Source organism: Punica granatum, chromosome 1, assembly GCF_007655135.1.
Source record: "Punica granatum isolate Tunisia-2019 chromosome 1, ASM765513v2, whole genome shotgun sequence".
NCBI lineage: Eukaryota > Viridiplantae > Streptophyta > Magnoliopsida > Myrtales > Lythraceae > Punica > Punica granatum.
In genome coordinates this window covers 41766147-41787167 of record NC_045127.1, presented here as the reverse complement: position 1 = coordinate 41787167, position 21021 = coordinate 41766147, and the positions used below count along the sequence as shown (strand labels likewise).

Below are 21021 nucleotides of genomic sequence, written 5' to 3'. Positions count from 1 at the left end.
CGGCTTGGGAGTGTCCACCTTCCCGGGGACGCGCGACGGACGCACGTGAGAAGGAGTCGCCACTTGCCATTTTACGACCCGAAAGTCGAGGGCCGGCAAGTTACCCGGGTCTAGGGGTACAGGGTACACCTAATTGCTAAGGCATATGGTCTACGAAACCCAAGGTTCCGAATTCGGGAGTTCTGTTACATGCGAGCCTATATCTCGCATGCCCTATCGGTACTCTAACTTGTCTAGGCTTGCCATTTTAATTTAATTACCGCTTAATTAAGTTCCGCTCATCTTACGCATTTTGACACCGTAAATTCGAAGGAACACTCCGACCGTCCACTCTCCGACCGGGATTCTTACATGAATGAATGTACAATATAAATCCTTACATTGTCCTCTCAAATAAATAAAATACAAGTTACAACAACTGAATCCCGGTCGAATTGCATTCGGTTATTATTCCACTCGTGCTCACCGTGTGGTTTGAAAAGACCGAAATTGAAATTAAGTTGCGCGCTCAGTGTTAGGGGAATTGAACCCCGTGATCTACGATTGGGGGCGTTGGACCCCCTATGAATCGTGCCCTAAAGGATCGGGCTCGATCCGCATGACAAACAAGTGCAAGAATGTTAACAAGCGGACATAAATAAACAAGCAATGGGATCTTGTTATTGCCGAATTTACGTGAATTAACCAATTATTAACCGGGGTATCTTGGCATACAAATCCTACCCTAAAGCAAACAAAGTAGGTACAAGGTGTGAATCGATCAAGGATCGCCTCGGGAAGGTATTTCGCATTTGGCATTATTTTATGAGGACCTGACGTACGTGACGTCTGTTGTCAAGCCTAGTGTTTGTGGGTTATTTTTAGGGTTGTTCTATGTTGTGACACTACGGTTGTTATAGGTTATTACCGAACATTGATTCCGCCTGTACATCCTAAAACCTACTGCCTATCCCACTATTGCCCATTTTGTCTTAGCCAAGTATACAATTAATCCGGTATTTGTATTTTGAGCCAATCCACCCGAACTAACTACCCGAGACTATGCTAGAATAACAAAAACTCATCGGTTGGATAGGGCGGGCTATGCAGATGAACCTGCGCCTAGATAGGTAGCCCATCCCTACCCTGATACCGCATGTTTCTCTTATTCTAACCCTAGGGGGGTGTCGCTAGGTTGCAAATAGACGATTTTGCCCTTGAGATAAAAATTGTTTTCGGGAAAGTGAGATTACGCGGTGCGGGCCACCTCGGCCTGTGACCGGCGCTAACCGATTCTCTAGACCTTCCAGGGTTGTCAAGAACCCTAAAAGAGCCAAAAGATCGGTTAATCTATCCGGAAGTGATCTAAGAAAAACTTCCACGTCCCGACCTGAGTTTCCTGAAATCAGGTGAGGCCTCGAGTCGAGACGCGTAAGTCCTTCCTAGACATCCATGTCACATCGAACCACGTGTCTCGAGTTTTATAAAATTTGCAAGTTTTGAAAAGGGCACCAACGCATGTTTGCAACCTATCGACGCGTGTTACCGATTTATTATCAATTCGTGCAAAATTATCAGGGCCGAGTGAATTAATTAATCGCATGAACATCCCAATTACCCCGTTAGTGGAATTATTGGTTAAATTAATTAATGTTTTGCCAAATGCTCTAAATATGCGAGTTTCAGACCGTCGAGCCGATCATTGATAGACCGTCCGATGCGAATCCTAATTCCCGACCGCCTTGGGATTTAAAAGTTAGTTTTAGGTCGAGTTTGCATGATTAAGTCGATTCATGTGAGGTTTCGATTAAAAACGAGAAAATAAAGCATTTAAACACGGATCAGGAGCACATTATCACATCAAGCACAACAAACATACAAATTTACACAATCGGTGCCGCTATGATCATGATAAACACATACAAGCATACGCAAACATAATGTTGATAAAATTGATAAAACAACACCGATTCATGCGAGCAAAAATCATGCAAAGAGCACGCATCATCACGTTGTATACAAATAACTACAGGAACAAATATTTAAAGGGGGCACATACGTTGTCGATCGGGGATCCAAGTAGGTAAGGGTTGGATATCTTAAAAAATGTCCAGGGACTGATTTGAATAATTTTAAAAGAACAGGGACTGGTTTGAAAATTCGGATAAAGTTTCAAGGGACTGATTTAAAAATCCTGAAAAATTGGGGACTGTGAAGAAGTTACTGAAAATATCCCAGGACTTGTTTGAAGCGAATTTGAAAATTCGGGCTGATCTTGAAGTGAAAATGCCCAGGGACTGAACTGAAACGACTCGAAGAGTTCTTTGGGCTGGTTGGAAAATTCAGGAAAATTCAAGGACCGATTGGAAAATGCTATAAATGGCTGAGACTCGGCTGAAACGAATTTTACAATTTTGGGGCAGATCTGAAAGGGCGAAAAATGATCCAAGGACTAAAATGAAACAACTCGAAAAGTTCCTTAGGATGTTTGAAAAATTCTGAAAAATTCAAGAACTGATTGGAAAATGATAAAAATGGCTGGGCCTTGGCTGAAATGAATTTTAAAATTCGGGGCAGATCTGAAAAAAATAAAAATGCATCCTCAGGACTGAAATGAGACAAAGCAGAAAGTTTGTAAAATCGAGTTCGGGACAAATCCGATCAACCACGCAACCCAAGAACGTTCATTTCACGTCACATCCATCCAATCAAACATTAATATTCAGAAATGGAGCCCTAAAGATGCTACTAAGTCGAGAATTTACCTAGTTCGAGAAGTTGAGGGGTGACTCTGTAAATAAAAATAATAATAAAAGACAAAATGCTGGACGAGTTGGGCCGGGCTGTGACGGGCCGAAATCCGGTGGGGTGAACTGGGCCGAATGGGCCGAACGGACCGAGCTGGGCTGGACGCTGGTGGACCGGGCCACTACCGCTGGACTGGGCCGCCGCTGGGGTGGCTGTTGGGCCGCAGGATCTGGACCGGACCGCGTTGGTCTGCTGGGCTGGGCGTATCTGTTCAATGGGGATCTGGACCCGATTACAAAATAAATAAATAAATAAAAATAAAAATGGAGAAGAAGGAGAGGGATCGGGCGATGATGTCGGCGTCGGGGACGAGTCGCGTGCGAGGGGAAGAAGAGAGAGCCGGGGAGTCGAGCGGTGGGAGCTACGAGCTCGACTGGGAGTTGGGCCGGGGAAGCCGAGCTGAGGGCGAAGTCGGTGTGGGAGCCGAGGGCGAGTCGAGGGACTGTCCGAGCTCTGGGGTCTCGGTGCCAAACGAGCTGCCGGTTCCGAGGGAGGGCATTCGAGCTACGAGTTTTCCGTTTTTTTTTTTAAATCGAGAGGCCGAGAGAGAGAGAGATCCGAAATAAATCGGGCTCCGGCCGTCTTAAAACTCGAGCTAAGGGTCGTGATTTTTTTGAGAGAAAATATCGGAGCTGCCGGTCAAAAGAATGGCGTCCGAGCTGGGAGTTTTCCGTCCGAATCAGCTGGAGATTTTTCGCGAGAGTCCCCCCCGAACTCTGTGAGCTGCGGGCTTTTGTTCCGGAATCGAGAGAGAGAGAGAGATCGTGTGCACGAAATCCGTTCGCGTGTGCAGAGGAAGCCGTTGGCGTGTGCAGAGGAGTTAGCGTGTGGCAGGCTCGGGTGCAGCGGCACAGGAGGCTCGGGTCGAGGAGCAGCTGGAACGGAAAGGGAAAAAAAAAGAAAAAAACAAAGGAGTCAAAAGAAGAAGAAGAAGGACGAAGGCTAGGGGGAAACAGGGAGGAAGAAGGGAAAGCCATGGTCAGAAGTCAGCAGTCTGACTTCTGACCGGTTTTTGAATTTTTTTTTTTTTTGAAATTGACGTGCGTACAAATTGAAAATTCCGTCTTCTCAATCGGACGTCGGAAAGATAATTCGAGACCGCCATCACGCTTAGAAAAATTCGATGATCGATATTATGCGACCAAATTATTTTCAATCTTGAATTTTGTCACGAATTTTGAAAATTGACGTCGATGTACGCGAAATTCGAAAACGTCACAAATAGTATTATTTTGAAAAATCATAAAATTGGTACGAGATTTAGGAAAATGTGCTATCTCCGAAAGTCGTGAATACTCGGGTAAATAATTGAAAATACTTCCCTCACGGGTGGCAAAAAAACGACGATTCTGCCCCTATGAAGCCGGTGGACCAAAATTGGGTGCTGACAGCTTGCCCCTCTTTGGTTGCGTGCTCGGATAGAGGGTGCAGCCAAAGATAATAAGAAGCACCCGTTCGGTCTTGACGACCACCTGGCCATTCTCTCAGATGCAACGGACTTGTTTGTGGGAGGAAAAAGGCAAAGGAGTCATGGCAAGCAAATGAAGGGCTAAAGTTCGTAAAGCAATAAATGTGAACACGAAGTCCTAAAAGCGATAAAGATTGACACGAAGTCCGGAAAGCAGTAAAAGTGAACAAGAATTTTAAAAAGCAGTAAAGGTGGACACGAAGTCCTGGACGCAGAGTCCGAAAAGCAGTAAAGATGGACACGGAGTCCTGGACGCGGAGTTCGAAAAGCAGTAAAGATAGACGCGGAGTCCTGGACGCGGAGTCCGAAAAGTAGTAAAGATGGACACGGAGTCCTGGACGCGGAGTCCGAAAAGCAGTAAAGATGGACACGGAGTCCGAAAAGCAGTAAAGATGGACACGGAGTCCTGGACACGGAGTCCGAAAAGCAGTAAAGATAGACACGGAGTCCTGGACGCGGAGTCCGAAAAGCAATAAAGATAGACACGGAGTCCGAAAAGCAATAAAGATGGACACGGTGTCCTGGACGCGGAGTCCGAAAGCAGTAAAGATGGACACGGAGTCCTGGACGCGGAGTCCGAAAAGCAGTAAAGATGGACGCGGAGTCCGAAAAGCAGTAAAGATGGATACGGAGTCCTGGACGCGGAGTCCGAAAAGCAGTAAAGATGGACACGGAGTCCTGGACGCGGAGTCCGAAAAGCAGTAAAGATGGACGCTGAGTTATGGACGCGGAGTCCGAAAAGCAGTAAAGATGGACGCGGAGTCCGAAAAGCAGTAAAAATGGACACGGAGTCCTGGACGCGGAGTCCGAAAAGCAGTAAAGATGGACACGGAGTCCTGGACCCGGAGTCCGAAAAGTAGTAAAAATGGACACGGAGTCCGAAAAGCAGTAAAAATGGACACGGAGTCCTGGACGCGGAGTCCGAAAAAGCAGTAAAGATGGACGCGGAGTCCTGGACACGGAGTCCGAAAAGCTGTAAAGATGGACGCGGAGTCCTGGACACGGAGTCCGAAAAGCGGTAAAGATGGACGCGGAGTCCTGGACACGGAGTCCGAAAAGCTGTAAAGATGGACGCGGAGTCCTGGACACGGAGTCCGAAAAGCTGTAAAGATGGACGCGGAGTCCTGGACACGGAGTCCGAAAAGCTGTAAAGATGGACGCGGAGTCCTGGACACGGAGTCCGAAAAGCGGTAAAGAACGCGGAGTCCTGGACACGGAGTCCGAAAAGCTGTAAAGATGGACGCGGAGTCCTGGACACGAGTCCGAAAAGCTGTAAAGATGGACGCGGAGTCCTGGACACGGAGTCCGAAAAGCTGTAAAGATGGACGCGGGGTCCGAAAAGCAGTAAAGATGGACACGGAGTCCTGGACGCGGAGTCCGAAAAGCAGTAAGATGGACACGATGGACGCGGAGTCCCTGGACACGGAGTCCGAAAAGCAGTAAAGATGGACACGGAGTCCGAAAGCTGTAAAGGTGGACACGGAGTCCTGGACGCGGAGTCCGAAAAGCAGTAAAGATGGACACGGAGTCGAAAAGTAGTAAAAATGGACACGGAGTCCTGGACGGAGTCCGAAAAGCAGTAAAGATGGACGCGGAGTCCTGGACGCGGAGTCCTGGACACGGAGTCCGAAAAGCTGTAAAGATGGACGCGGAGTCCTGGACACGGAGTCCGAAAAGCTGTAAAGATGGACGCGGAGTCCTGGACACGGAGTCCGAAAAGCTGTAAAGATGGACGCGGAGTCCTGGACACGGAGTCCGAAAAGCTGTAAAGATGGACGCGGAGTCCTGGACACGGAGTCCGAAAAGCTGTAAAGATGGACGCGGAGTCCTGGACACGGAGTCCGAAAAGCGTAAAGATGGACGCGGAGTCTTGGACACGGAGTCCGAAAAGCTGTAAAGATGGACGCGGAGTCCTGGACACGTAGTCCGAAAAGCAGTAAAGATGGACGCGGAGTCCTGGACACGGAGTCCGAAAAGCTGTAAAGATGGACGCGGGGTCCGAAAAGCAGTAAAGATGGACACGGAGTCCTGGACGCGGAGTCCGAAAAGCAGTAAAGATGGACACGGAGTCTTGGACGCGGAGTCCGAAAAGTTGTAAAGGTGGACACGGAGTCCGAAAAGCAGTAAAGATGGACACGGAGTCCGAAAAGCTGTAAAGGTGGACACGGAGTCCTGGACGCGGAGTCCGAAAAGCAGTAAAGATGGACACGGAGTCCGAAAAGTAGTAAAAATGGACACGGAGTCCTGGACGCGGAGTCCGAAAAAGCAGTAAAGATGGACGCGGAGTCCTGGACGCGGAGTCCTGGACACGGAGTCCGAAAAGCTGTAAAGATGGACGCGGAGTCCTGGACACGGAGTCCGAAAAGCTGTAAAGATGGACGCGGAGTCCTGGACACGGAGTCCGAAAAGCTGTAAAGATGGACGCGGAGTCCTGGACACGGAGTCCGAAAAGCGGTAAAGATGGACGCGGGGTCCTGGACACGGAGTCCGAAAAGCTGTAAAGATGGACGCGGAGTCCTGGACACGTAGTCCGAAAAGCTGTAAAGATGGACGCGGAGTCCTGGACACGGAGTCCGAAAAGTTGTAAAGATGGACGCGGGGTCCGAAAAGCAGTAAAGATGGACACGGAGTCCTGGACGCGGAGTCCGAAAAGCAGTAAAGATGGACGCGTAGTCCGAAAAGCAGTAAAGATGGACACGGAGTCCTGGACGCGGAGTCCGAAAAGTAAAGGTGTAAAGTAAAGTGGACACGGAGTCCGAAAAGCTGTAAAGGTGGACACGGAGTCCTGGACGCAGAGTCTGAAAAGCAGTAAAGATGGACGCGGAGTCCGAAAAGTAGTAAAGATGGACACGGAGTCCTGGACGCGGAGTCCGAAAAGCAGTAAAGATGGGCATGATGCGAAAATGCAGGGAATGCAGAAGCAACGACTAGTGTCAAGGAATGGCGCGGGACGCCGAAAAGGGGCGCTTGGCATTGGGTCATGGCTTTGTTGGGATGGTGCAGTGGTAGGTGTGGCTTGCAGTTTGTCACGTGATTGGACGCGTGCTGGGTGACTTGTGTCACGTTCTTGGCAGGAATGGTCTGATCACTGTATTCACCGGGGATGCTGTTGCTTGTGAATGTTGCCATAGTGAAGCAGGGCTGTGGGTTGGACTAACTCTCGGGACCAAGACGCATCTTGTCTCGGTGGAGAGTAAGGATTGCACGTGGCTCTCCCGCAGAGATGAGCACCACTTTCTATTAGTCGTGTGAACGGTGGTGTACGCTGAATGTGCAGGGCTAATGCTACCCCAAATGTGCTGATCTGCCGGAGGCCGGCCTCGCCGCTAGGGCGGTTGCTCGTTGCTCTGTCGGGTGCCGGCTCTGTCGCAGGGGCGATTGTAATTTGCTGGGGATGCCCCGGTCTTGCGATGAAGGGCTCAAGTTCTAGACGAAGTGCCCACGTACCTCGAGGGATGGGGAATCAGAGTCCGTCGTGGTTTCCGCATTTGTTTTACCTGTGATCCTGTCATCATTAGTAAGTCATGGGATTACTAGCGATTTGTAAACACAGGTAAAAAGATGTGCTCGCGACGCATGTTCTTTAGTTTCGGGTCGCCTGGGCGACCCGTAGAGAATTTTTGCTTTGGCGATGCGAATGAGATCCCATTTTCGAAGGCATCAATGCGAGGCCTCTAAGGCTCCTGTTGGCCATGCACGAGCATATCGAGACATTCTCAATGATGCCCTAGCGGCTCTGTCTATTATTCGACGCGCCCGTCGGCTTAGGACCCTTCTCGTCAGGGTACCGTAGGGCGGCTGCGTTTGTGACCCGCCTGGGGATTTATGTGCAAATTTGGTTAGACCTCAATCTATTCATTTCCAAAGTGTTTATGACTTGACTCCCGGAGATGAGTGTCTAGGATTTTGGCTTCGTGGTAGCCGGTTGTAGGGTGGCTATGACCCGTTTGGAGTTATGCAATGACAAAGAGAAAAGAGAAAGCTTAGGAAGCACGCTGTCCCAAGCCAAAAGGATACATGGGTTCACGCCCTGCAGCGACATGTACCCCCTTTCTCTTCCGTCCTTCGGTTGGTGTTGGCTGTCTTGAACTGCTTGGATTGCGTGCTTGGTCGCCCGCTGTGCTTGAGGAAGAATCCGCCTTTGACACTTGAGTCGTGCAGGAGAGCCGATCGGGGATCATGTTGGAGTAGATAGCCTGGTCATTTTCCTTGGGGATCCCTGGTCTGCGCAGTGTGCGAGAGCCTAGGGTGACTGTTTTGTTTATCTCTCATTTTACTCTCCTTTTGCTACGGTTACCCACCTCGGGGCCGTACCTCTCAACCTAAAGGGGATTCGCTCTCCTTTTGCCACGACTGCCCGCCTCGGGATTTTCAGCCGCGCCTCTCTTTGCCCTAGCTTTTGCCTAGGTCGCCCCGAAGGGTTTTCGACCTAGCGGGCTTGATTATTTTGTCTCTCGAGTTTGCAAGGACGAAAGGTTCGAAGGATTCGACCTCCGAGTGCATTGTGTTATGTCTTCGTCGAGGAGTTACGTCTGCTGCTCCCCTTTTTGTCGGAGTTTGTTGATTTCTTCTTCGAATTGGCAGTGCCGCAGTTTTATATCTCGGCGGTGCTTTGTTTTGTTCATTGGCGGGTTTTTCCCGCGTCTTTTCTCTCTCTCTTCATTGGCGGGTTTTTCCCGCTTCTTTTTGCTCTGTTTTTTTCTTGCAGTTGGGGTTTGTTTTGTGCCCCGTGTATTTGTTGGAAACTCCTCGACTTTACATTGCGTGGTCGCTTTGGTGTGCCTTGCCCTATTTCGTGATGTCTGGCCTTTCATGGAGGTTTGGCTCCTGGATATTCCAAAGCCGAACTTTGTGTTGCTCGTCCTTGTAAACTTTACCAATGATTTCCCCTGTCGTCTAAGAAGAAGAATAAGATTTGCCATGGGGTGCAGGTGACCGAGGTTGCCCCGGCGTAAGTGTTGAATGCGGATGCCCTGATCTTCGTGGTCTGCGTCGGACGTCGTTCCTGACCGTGTCTTGTCGCTCCCGTGGAGGGTGCCTCTAGGCGAATAGGTGCTCTTTAAGTCGGCGTACGTGTTTTGCTTCGGGGGCCATGCTTGCTATCGACTGATATGGTTGGGTTGACAGCTTGTGGCTCACTCAGTCGTTTTTGTCTTCGACTTCGTTAAAAAGGGGGTACTTCCTCATCAAGCCTCTTTCCTGTCGAAGTATAGGGAGAGAGACCCGATAGGAGTTCTCGTAAAGGTGTAAACCCGTGTATCGCTCTTCGCATGTAACCGGCGTGTCCCTGTGAAGGATGACAAAGATGATGATGTATTAAGTGATTATACGGTGAAATATGTGGTAAGAAATGTAAGGTGGACCCATGGGAAATTCCCTCATCCAGCGCGCGACCCATGGGATGCCGCGCGTGGGGGGGACACTCAATTTCGGGAGTCCGGTCATCGCCACGCTGGAGTGGTTAGACTGTGACTGGGAACCGCATAGTTGTACTTTCCCCGATTGCGGGTTGGTCTGCGCAGCCGTCCTAGGGAAAGCTCGAGGAGTCGAGTCCCATTGGGACATGCGAGTCGGACAGGTCCGACAGAACTAATAGGGCGTCTTCGAGACTGTTCAAGTCCCCTTGGAATGGTTCGTTCATGCCGAGAGCTTATTTGGAAATGCGAATAAATGTAAAAGGGCATTTGAAGGAGAGTGTGTGTTGCCCCGGTAGCAGGTCGGAGGCCATAGCGGAGGATGGGTTGGGCCCATTCTTCGATTGACAGTGTGATCGTGCTGGAAGCCCCGTGGCGGGTGGGCTGGGACATGCTATGTTCGTTGGAGCTGTCGCCTGTGATCTTTCGTGGAGGGAGGGTCAGTCTTCAGTGTTTGAAGTTCAAAGAGGTAGCAGAGAAGCGTTTCCTGTCTCGATTGTGGTCGTTTAGGATTCAGGTTGCCTTCTTGTCTGTTATTTCCTGCAATGGGAAAAGGGGAACGATGAAAGAGCAAACTATGTTCGCAATTTTAACGCAAGGGCGTAGGGGATCGAACTAGCCTGGTAGGCGTGGTGCGAGCACGCCGAGGGTGTGTGCATGGGGTAAGGTGGAGGCATGCTCGCACGACGCGAAAGGACGCACTCGATTGTGCTGGCGGATGTGCTCATTTGCGCGAAGAGACGTGTGCGATCACGCGATGACGCTTGGTTGTGTGGGGTTAGAGAGAAGCTAGCTTTGCCAAGGAAGGTGCATCGGTCCTCGGGCCATGGCTCGCCTTACCGTGGAAGGAGGGTAAAGGTCGCGGTTGGTCTACCTGCAAAGAAGGTTTTCACTCACTCGTGTGGTGGGATGTTAGCTGTTATGCAAAACAGTAAATGAGTGGGATGCATGCGATGCGTGAGTTTTCCAAAACTAATGCCATCATTCACATTGACTCAAAAGGTTCAAAGTACAATGTAAATTTTGTAAATTAAAGCCCTAAGTCGATCTTCCACCACATTCGAAGTTCGAGCGAGCGCGGCATTGAATTTGTGTAGTGGGTCTGAGCGAGCTCCCTCTAAGGTCGTGGTTGGTCGACCAGTTCCTCATCTTTCTCAGCAGCTTATCGGCGAAGGTAATCGATCATGTTGTCGGTGAGGTCGACTATGGTGGTTGTGCCTGAAGTGGGGGATGTCCTGGCAAGTGTGCCGGTCTTGGTTTGCGGAGATTCGGTGGGACCCTCGTGTGTTGACGGACTTTGTCGAGGCACGAACAAGAGGCCGAGCAAGGCGTCTCTTACTAAGACGAAAGGAAGACCGACTTAGGACTCGTCCATATGAATGACACCCTAATTTTGTAAAACGGATGATGCATGTGTGCGAAGAAAGTAAATGCCCACGGCTTAGTACAATTACAAGGTACATCACTCTTGAAATAGAAAAGACTCAAGTGGCACGCAGGCCGACATGGTGGAATGTTTGTCGGAGCTGGGTTGGAGTATGGCATGGAGCTTCTGCAGAATGCATGGTTTTAGTGCTACGGGGACCGTGCTACGTAGGGATGGGGGCTCCCGACTCAAGGGTGTCAATTCCTTGAAACCGAGCGGGATTCTTTTCAAGGCCTAAGCGGCAGTCGAACTGCGCGCCGTACCCCTACTTCGAACCCCTATCTAACCTATGCTCCTATTACCGGTCGTGGGACGCGACCCATAGGTACCTAGAAGCTAGTATGATATGCAATGCATGTGCGGAAAATAAAAGTGCATCAAGTAGATAAGCGAAAAATTGCGGAAAGCGGTAAATAAACAAGCAAACAAAGCAAGCAGGAACGAGCCCGAACCCTCTAAGTATCCCCAGTGGAGTCGCCAAGCTGTGCGCACCCGAATTTCATCTCGTCCGGGCACGCGTGCGCGCGTCTATGCAACGCGGCTTGGGAGTGTCCACCTTCCCGGGGACGCGCGACGGACGCACGTGAGAAGGAGTCGCCACTTGCCATTTTACGACCCGAAAGTCGAGGGCCGGCAAGTTACCCTGGTCTAGGGGTACAGGGTACACCTAATTGCTAAGGCATATGGTCTACGAAACCCAAGGTTCCGAATTCGGGAGTTCTGTTACATGCGAGCCTATATCTCGCATGCCCTATCGGTACTCTAACTTGTCTAGGCTTGCCATTTTAATTTAATTACCGCTTAATTAAGTTCCGCTCATCTTACGCATTTTGACACCGTAAATTCGAAGGAACACTCCGACCGTCCACTCTCCGACCGGGATTCTTACATGAATGAATGTACAATATAAATCCTTACATTGTCCTCTCAAATAAATAAAATACAAGTTACAACAACTGAATCCCGGTCGAATTGCATTCGGTTATTATTCCACTCATACTCACCGTGTGGTTTGAAAAGACCGAAATTGAAATTAAGTTGCGCGCTCAGTGTTAGGGGAATTGAACCCCGTGATCTACGATTGGGGGCGTTGGACCCCCTATGAATCGTGCCCTAAAGGATCAGGCTCGATCCGCATGACAAACAAGTGCAAGAATGTTAACAAGCGGACATAAATAAACAAGCAATGGGATCTTGTTATTGCCGAATTTACGTGAATTAACCAATTATTAACCGGGGTATCTTGGCATACAAATCCTACCCTAAAGCAAACAAAGTAGGTACAAGGTGTGAATCGATCAAGGATCGCCTCGGGAAGGTATTTCGCATTTGGCATTATTTTATGAGGACCTGACGTACGTGACGTCTGTTGTCAAGCCTAGTGTTTGTGGGTTATTTTTAGGGTTGTTCTATGTTGTGACACTACGGTTGTTACAGGTTATTACCGAATATTGATTCCGCCTGTACATCCTAAAACCTAGTGCCTATCCCACTATTGCCCATTTTGTCTTAGCCAAGTATACAATTAATCCGGTATTTGTATTTTGAGCCAATCCACCCGAACTAACTACCCGAGACTATGCTAGAATAACAAAAACTCATCGGTTGGATAGGGCGGGCTATGCAGATGAACCTGCGCCTAGATAGGTAGCCCATCCCTACCCTGATACCGCATGTTTCTCTTATTCTAACCCTAGGGGGGTGTCGCTAGGTTGCAAATAGACGATTTTGCCCTTGAGATAAAAATTGTTTTCGGGAAAGTGAGATTACGCGGTGCGGGCCACCTCGGCCTGTGACCGGCGCTAACCGATTCCCTAGACCTTCCAGGGTTGTCAAGAACCCTAAAAGAGCCAAAAGATCGGTTAATCTATCCGGAAGTGATCTAAGAAAAACTTCCACGTCCCGACCTGAGTTTCCTGAAATCAGGTGAGGCCTCGAGTCGAGACGCGCAAGTCCTTCCTAGACATCCATGTCACATCGAACCACGTGTCTCGAGTTTTATAAAATTTGCAAGTTTTGAAAAGGGCACCAACGCATGTTTGCAACCTATCGACGCGTGTTACCGATTTATTATCAATTCGTGCAAAATTATCAGGGCCGAGTGAATTAATTAATCGCATGAACATCCCAATTACCCCGTTAGTGGAATTATTGGTTAAATTAATTAATGTTTTGCCAAATGCTCTAAATATGCGAGTTTCAGACCGTCGAGCCGATCATTGATAGACCGTCCGATGCGAATCCTAATTCCCGACCGCCTTGGGATTTAAAAGTTAGTTTTAGGTCGAGTTTGCATGATTAAGTCGATTCATGTGAGGTTTCGATTAAAAACGAGAAAATAAAGCATTTAAACACGGATCAGGAGCACATTATCACATCAAGCACAACAAACATACAAATTTACACAATCGGTGCCGCTATGATCATGATAAACACATACAAGCATACGCAAACATAATGTTGATAAAATTGATAAAACAGCACCGATTCATGCGAGCAAAAATCATGCAAAGCGCACGCATCATCACGTTGTATACAAATAATTACAGGAACAAATATTTAAAGGGGGCACATACGTTGTCGATCGGGGATCCAAGTAGGTAAGGGTTGGATATCTTAAAAAATGTCCAGGGACTGATTTGAATAATTTTAAAAGAACAGGGACTGGTTTGAAAATTCGGATAAAGTTTCAAGGGACTGATTTAAAAATCCTGAAAAATTGGGGACTGTGAAGAAGTTACTGAAAATATCCCAGGACTTGTTTGAAGCGAATTTGAAAATTCGGGCTGATCTTGAAGTGAAAATGCCTAGGGACTGAACTGAAACGACTCGAAGAGTTCTTTGGGCTGGTTGGAAAATTCAGGAAAATTCAAGGACCGATTGGAAAATGCTATAAATGGCTGAGACTCGGCTGAAACGAATTTTACAATTTTGGGGCAGATCTGAAAGGGCGAAAAATGATCCCGGGACTAAAATGAAACAACTCGAAAAGTTCCTTAGGATGTTTGAAAAATTCTGAAAAATTCAAGAACTGATTGGAAAATGATAAAAATGGCTGGGCCTTGGCTGAAATGAATTTTAAAATTCGGGGCATATCTGAAAAAAATAAAAATGCATCCTCAGGACTGAAATGAGACAAAGCAGAAAGTTTGTAAAATCGAGTTCGGGACAAATCCGATCAACCACGCAACCCAAGAACGTTCATTTCACGTCACATCCATCCAATCAAACATTAATATTCAGAAATGGAGCCCTAAAGATGCTGCTCAGTCGAGAATTTACCTAGTTCGAGAAGTTGAGGGGTGACTCTGTAAATAAAAATAATAATAAAAGACAAAATGCTGGACGAGTTGGGCCGGGCTGTGACGGGCCGAAATCCGGTGGGGTGGACTGGGCCGAATGGGCCGAACGGACCGAGCTGGGCTGGACGCTGGTGGACCGGGCCACTACCGCTGGACTGGGCCGCCGCTGGGGTGGCTGTTGGGCCGCAGGATCTGGACCGGACCGCGTTGGTCTGCTGGGCTGGGCGTATCTGTTCAATGGGGATCTGGACCCGATTACAAAATAAATAAATAAATAAAAATAAAAATGGAGAAGAAGGAGAGGGATCGGGCGATGATGTCGGCGTCGGGGACGAGTCGCGTGCGAGGGGAAGAAGAGAGAGCCGGGGAGTCGAGCGGTGGGAGCTACGAGCTCGACTGGGAGTTGGGCCGGGGAAGCCGAGCTGAGGGCGAAGTCGGTGTGGGAGCCGAGGGCGAGTCGAGGGACTGTCCGAGCTCTGGGGTCTCGGTGCCAAACGAGCTGCCGGTTCCGAGGGAGGGCGTTCGAGCTACGAGTTTTCCGTTTTTTTTTAAATCGAGAGGCCGAGAGAGAGAGAGATCCGAAATAAATCGGGCTCCGGCAGTCTTAAAACTCGAGCTAAGGGTCGTGATTTTTTTGAGAGAAAATATCGGAGCTGCCGGTCAAAAGAATGGCGTCCGAGCTGGGAGTTTTCCGTCCGAATCAGCTGGAGATTTTTCGCGAGAGTCCCCCCCGAACTCTGTGAGCTGCGGGCTTTTGTTCCGGAATCGAGAGAGAGAGAGAGATCGTGTGCACGAAATTCGTTCGCGTGTGCAGAGGAAGACGTTGGCGTGTGCAGAGGAGTTAGCGTGTGGCAGGCTCGGGTGCAGCGGCTCAGGAGGCTCGGGTCGAGGAGCAGCTGGAACGGAAAGGGAAAAAAAAAGAAAAAAACAAAGGAGTCAAAAGAAGAAGAAGAAGGACGAAGGCTAGGGGGAAACAGGGAGGAAGAAGGGAAAGCCATGGTCAGAAGTCAGCAGTCTGACTTCTGACCGGTTTTTGAATTTTTTTTTTTTTTGAAATTGACGTGCGTACAAATTGAAAATTCCGTCTTCTCAATCGGACGTCGGAAAGATAATTCGAGACCGCCATCACGCTTAGAAAAATTCGATGATCGATATTATGCGACCAAATTATTTTCAATCTTGAATTTTGTCACGAATTTTGAAAATTGACGTCGATGTACGCGAAATTCGAAAACGTCACAAATAGTATTATTTTGAAAAATCATAAAATTGGTACGAGATTTAGGAAAATGTGCTATCTCCGAAAAGTCGTGAATACTCGGGTAAATAATTGAAAATACTTCCCTCACGGGTGGCAAAAAAACGACGATTCTGCCCCTATGAAGCCGGTGGACCAAAATTGGGTGCTGACAGCCATACATGGGCAATGGTTGATAACATTTTAAAAAATTATCAAATAAGAAATTTTTTAAGAAAAAACTAAATATAAATCTAGCGCAACACCCTGGTTTATAGGCCCGTTGACTTTCGTTAGAAGGCCTTTTTCCCCTCTCCACATACCATGGCTTTGCTAAGAATTAATTAAAAGAAAAAAAATGAGGGAGAAGGGTTACTTTACATCCGGTTGTTCAATATCACCCCTGACATGATACATACTAGTATTACGTACTACTTCTTTATGCACTCTTCTTCTTTTACCGGTCCTCATACTCAAGCTCCTGCTCCTAGTCTCTCCCTCAAAAAGCTTTGATCCCATATACCTGCATCAAGAAGAATTTTCCGAAAAGCAGTATTAACTCGGCTTATACATGTGTATCTTAATTACAAGACACTCATCGGGGATTTATGATTTTAGTAGCTAGGAATGCAACTTCACGCTAAGATCTGCGCCTGATGAGCAAACCCATCTGAAAAAATGCTGTGTTTTATGCTTTCCCAGACTTGACAAAGATCATATGAGTCCATAATATATATAATCGTGTCTTATCCACAAGGACAGGAAAACTGTATGTTCACCCTTTTAATGTTCTTTTATGAATTTATAATGGTATGTATATATATATATACACACACACATACCTGCCCATCATCATGACAGTGGCCTGCGGATTAGTCCCCGGGGACTCCCTGAATGTCGATCCGTCGACAACGCGGAGCCTGTCGACCCCAATCACCTTATTCGATGAGTTCACAACCTTTCCGACGTGGCACCCTCCATGGTAGTGCCAGATCGTGACCACTGTGTCCCTGCAGAACTGCTCTAGGGACTTAGTATCGTTGGGATTCTTTGGTATAAGGTTGACATTGGCCTTAACGGTTATGTTGAGGAGCTTCTCCGTGGTCTGCCGGCTGAACCCAGTGAAGTCCGTGAAGTACTTTGACTGTGCTATCCGTGTGGCCATGCGAACCCCATCCATGCATCGCTTTAGGTCCTCCGGGTGGCTAAAGTAGTTGAAGGTGACTGAGGGATTGTCATCGGGGTTGGTATTTACCAGCTTAAGATCACCCATGGAGAAGGGGTTTGCAAGCTTCTCAAGGATGAAGCCTCCTCTAAACACCTCCTTTGGAAGGTTGTGCTTGTTTCTCACATAATTGGCGATAACCTCTCTGGACCTCTGCTTCGGGGGAATCGTCGACAGCTGCCCCATCTGTTATAACCACAAGATATAAAGTGATTATTGAAATCACCAAATCCATGTCCTTGTTCCAGAAATGGCTTCATACTAGACAGTGCTCTTGTCTATACATCATTTTATTGGCTTACCTCAGCAGACATAATTCCGTGGTGGCAGTGAATACTATCCTTTGATTGCCCAAACCCACAGCTGGACTCAATATATACCCCACGCTTGGTTATCCCGACTGTCTGTATGAGGGACTGCTTGACATGCTTCTTGGTCGGGACAAAGATTGTATTCATTGGATTATCAGACATGCCTCTGCCTACATACTTGTTATCAAGAACCACGGAGATGTTCAATTTCTCTAGCTCGGCCTTTGGCCCGATCCCACTCAGTAAAAGCATCTGAGGGCTCCCAATTGCACCGCTTGACAAGATGACTTCGCTTTTAGGACTATTTGCAAGAAACGCCTGGTGTTGGTTCCTGTCCTCGTCCTTGAAGATGACTCCGACTGCTTTTGGTCGTTTGCCTGCAACCAAAAGAAGAGAGAGACAAACGAATATAATGCTGCACAGGGAGATACTTCTTTTCTTCTAATTAAGGTCTTCTTTTCACTCACCTGACGTGTCAAAAACAATCTTCTGTACCGTCGCATAGATCAAGACACTCAGTTTTTGGGGATTTGCAGAAGCGAGTAGTTCAGCAGCAGTGTGTCTCCGACCAAACCGATCAAATATTGTCCCACCTACTTTGGTGCCGTACATGTGATCGTATGTAAATCCATTAAATGGTGAAATATCAACATCTAATAAGCTGTCCCTAAATGCTCTCTGCCATGGTCCAAAATCCGGCCAATGAACTATTTGCTTCTCAATCCATGGGTAGGACTCATTCACCAGTTTCTCGTCCCAACCTACCTTTCTAATGAACCTGCAAGAAGATGGAGAAGATTAGCCTGATTTTAGTGCTCAATAAGTTTTAATCTATATTTGGAAAGGGCTCTCATCCTCAGCTAAAACTCTTCATACTAACTATCGAAAATTAATGCTCCATTTACAGTTATTACATTCTGATCCCACGGAATGAAGCATATCCGGAAAGGACAACAGACAAGAAGACATATTTAGTAGACCATAATAAGCGCATGGAATGAGAGGTGGATCATAAATGCGTGTGGTTTATGGTACAACAAAAACACACAATGAACATCACATAATCACCATCATTACTCGCTAATCCTAAATCAGTTGTCCCTACAGTACCGTCCCGAATCATCGCACTTTTAGACATTATACCAAACTGTCCACTTGGACCCCAATTAAACCGGCCCTACCATAATAGAATCATGACTAATGGCCGGGGCTATCATTATCGACATCTTAAGATTTCAGTATCATTAGTTTTCGACCATCTTTCTGCACAGGACCGTTTTGGAACACGTGTTCTTGAAATTCCATCATTCTAGGACTAGGATTAGATGGCATAAATATTGGAAATAGTATTAAAGTATAAACCACAGGTGCAGCTAGGAATCAACGAACAAATAGTAAGAGCTATTTAATTTAGTCACGGACTCACAGGGTGTCCAGGTCTTACCCTGCAGTACAAGGCCTCGAACACCCTCAAAAAGCTGGAAACTGGAATTGCAAGAAAGTCGAATATCCATTTTCCTTTCCCGACTCGATCCACCCAGACTATGATAGTGAATGTTTCGAGATCCTAACTTTGTTGTGGGTCGACAGTCTTTGCTCACTTAAACTCGGTTTTAAGGCATGAGGTTAAAAAGAGAGACCACTGCCCCCTTACTTGAAAAACAGTACACTGTGTAACCCATAAAAGAAACAGCATAATGCTGAAACAGAGTAACACCAACCAAGGAAAAATTTTTAAATGATCCTATAGCATAATGATGTGGTGAGGAAGAACCAATAAGCTTATTTTAATTAAGAAAACTTATTATAATTAATCGAGCGATTAACACTTATTATTTAATTTACTGTAATTTTATTGGTACTTTCTCGCACCACGTGGCGAGGTAGGATCACCGAATAATCTCTTCCAACCAACAAACTGGCTTGATGAGCTGTTCTAATCAATTTCTTTGAGAATGATTAGAATGGCCATTAAATGCAGTTTCACCTTCCATATTTGGTTCACTCACACTTTCCTCAGATCAAGACCTTCAAAATGATCGAAACAATAGCAATACGAGCTCAAGCAGATTGAAATGATAGAAATACGCTAAGAAATAGAATCATTGTTCATCAATGTGATGCCGATGGCCAGGATTGAACGGTCCGTGCTGGTGCTGCGGATGGACTGGATCAAGCTCTGGCCATCAACGGCAAAAGAGCTGATGCCGAAGACCACCACCTTAACATATCAATTAATATAATTGCAGATGTATTGCACCGTAAACTAAATGGGCGGAAAAATCAGAATTTTATACTAAAAAAGGACCAACCTAAGGTACTAAGTCATATCCCTATGAATGTCCATAAGTAAATAATGTGAAGATTGAATGAAAAGTTTTTTGAGAAAACAGAAAAGAAGGTCGCGTGAGTACCTCCTGCTGGCGCGTGTATAGAAGCCGGCATTAATGCTGGTCCCACCACCCAGGACACGGGCCCGGGAGTTGAGGACGCCATCAGTGGAGCTGAAGAACTGGGAGGCAGAGGTCTCTGAGATATCGGCGAGGGTGAGGTGGAAGTTCTGGAGGAAGGAGACGTTTGCGTTCGAGAATGGGACGCCGCCCCTCTCCAGCAAAAGGACGCTGAACTTCTGGGAAAGGGTGGCAGCCAACGGACAGCCTGCAGTGCCACCGCCAATGATGATGTAGTCGAAGGCCCGGTCAGCTCTGCTGGTAGAGAAGGAAGATGACGATGACGAGAAGGTGCTCGCCCGCTTGATGAAGGGGTACCGGTACTCCGAGCCGTAGCCAGGCTTCCCTGGAGATTTTGCCCAAGAAGACCAAAGTTTCAAATCCAGAGTTCCCTTGGCAGTTTGTTTGTTTGTTTGTTGCAGTTACTTAGTAAAAATGCGAAATCCAGCAAGAACAACAAGGTGCAAGCATTGGGGCAATCTATACGGTTAATCCATATGATATGAACAAACAGAACAGAACAAGAGGCCACAAAGCTAAGCTAAGCTAGCTAGCAACGTTTGACTCCCCGAAGAAGCGAAAACGTGCGCTTATCAAAACAATGGCTGACATCAGAAAGAGAACAAAGAAACAGAAACTTAGGCAGTGGCTGGCTGACAGAAACTTACTATCAAGCCGAGGACTGATTAAATAAAAAAGGAAATAAAATAGTATGAAGAGAGAGAGAGAGAGAGAGGCCGAACCTTGAGAGGGAGAGGGAGAGGAGAGGAGAATGAACAGCCAAGGGAGTAAAGAGCAGAACAGCCTCAGAGCCCCAACATAACCCATTTCATAAACCCCCCCCAAAACGCTCGAAAATAATAAAAACACAACTCCCAACCCCAAACTGATTGATCCTTCCAGAGGAGGATCGATCTCTGCTCTGCTCTCTCTTTCTCCCTGTCTGTTTTCTCTGTGAAATGCAAACCCCAAACCCTTTCTTCTTCCCGCAATGTGGCTCTTCTGGAGTGGCCTTGTTTTGTGTGTTCTTGAACCCCCCAGCACTCAAAGCTCCTTAGGTATTTATACACGGACTCACACAGACACACACACAAGCACTTAACATATGTCCTCCTCTCAACTGCTCCTCCTACGCGTACTGTCATTACAGGGAGCGAATGCAGTTGCTGTCTAAACATATAATTTCATTTTAAACTTCTTTTAACACGACTAACAAGAGTTAATTCAAGCAGTTTCGGTATTTGTTCTCCTAGGTAAAGTCTTGAGTTCAAGTCTTGTGAAATGAAAAAATTTATTAGTTGCATCAAACTGAATTAGCCATGACCAAGTCAATGTCTCAGAGGGAATTAGTTTCGGGTAATAAAAACCGGAATACTTTCTCATTTTTCTCATTATAATGAG

At 47.2% G+C, this 21021-nt stretch overlaps 1 protein-coding gene across 1 annotated transcript; it reads right to left on the bottom strand.

Moving 5' to 3' along the window:
• Positions 1 to 15967: 15967 nt before the first annotated feature.
• On the bottom strand, positions 15968 to 20741 carry LOC116196409 (protein HOTHEAD-like). Its single transcript, XM_031526113.1, has 6 exons — positions 20364 to 20741; positions 19585 to 19966; positions 17638 to 17948; positions 17162 to 17547; positions 16477 to 17045; positions 15968 to 16157 (listed from the first exon to the last, which is right to left on the bottom strand). Exons 1-6 carry the CDS (start codon positions 20446 to 20448, stop codon positions 16007 to 16009), a joined length of 1884 nt encoding a protein of 627 aa, XP_031381973.1. The 5' UTR covers positions 20449 to 20741; the 3' UTR covers positions 15968 to 16006.
• Between the last annotated feature and the right edge of the window lie 280 nt (positions 20742 to 21021).

Coding starts and splice junctions, on each gene's coding strand:
- LOC116196409 (XM_031526113.1), bottom strand. CDS start 20,448: ATGGGTTATGTTGGGGCTCTGAGGCTGTTCTGCTCTTTACTCCCTTGG. Junction 17,046..17,161: donor ACGGAATTATGTCTGCTGAG/GTAAGCCAATAA, acceptor TGGTTATAACAG/ATGGGGCAGCTGTCGACGAT. Junction 16,158..16,476: donor ACTGTCATGATGATGGGCAG/GTATGTGTGTGT, acceptor TTCTTGATGCAG/GTATATGGGATCAAAGCTTT.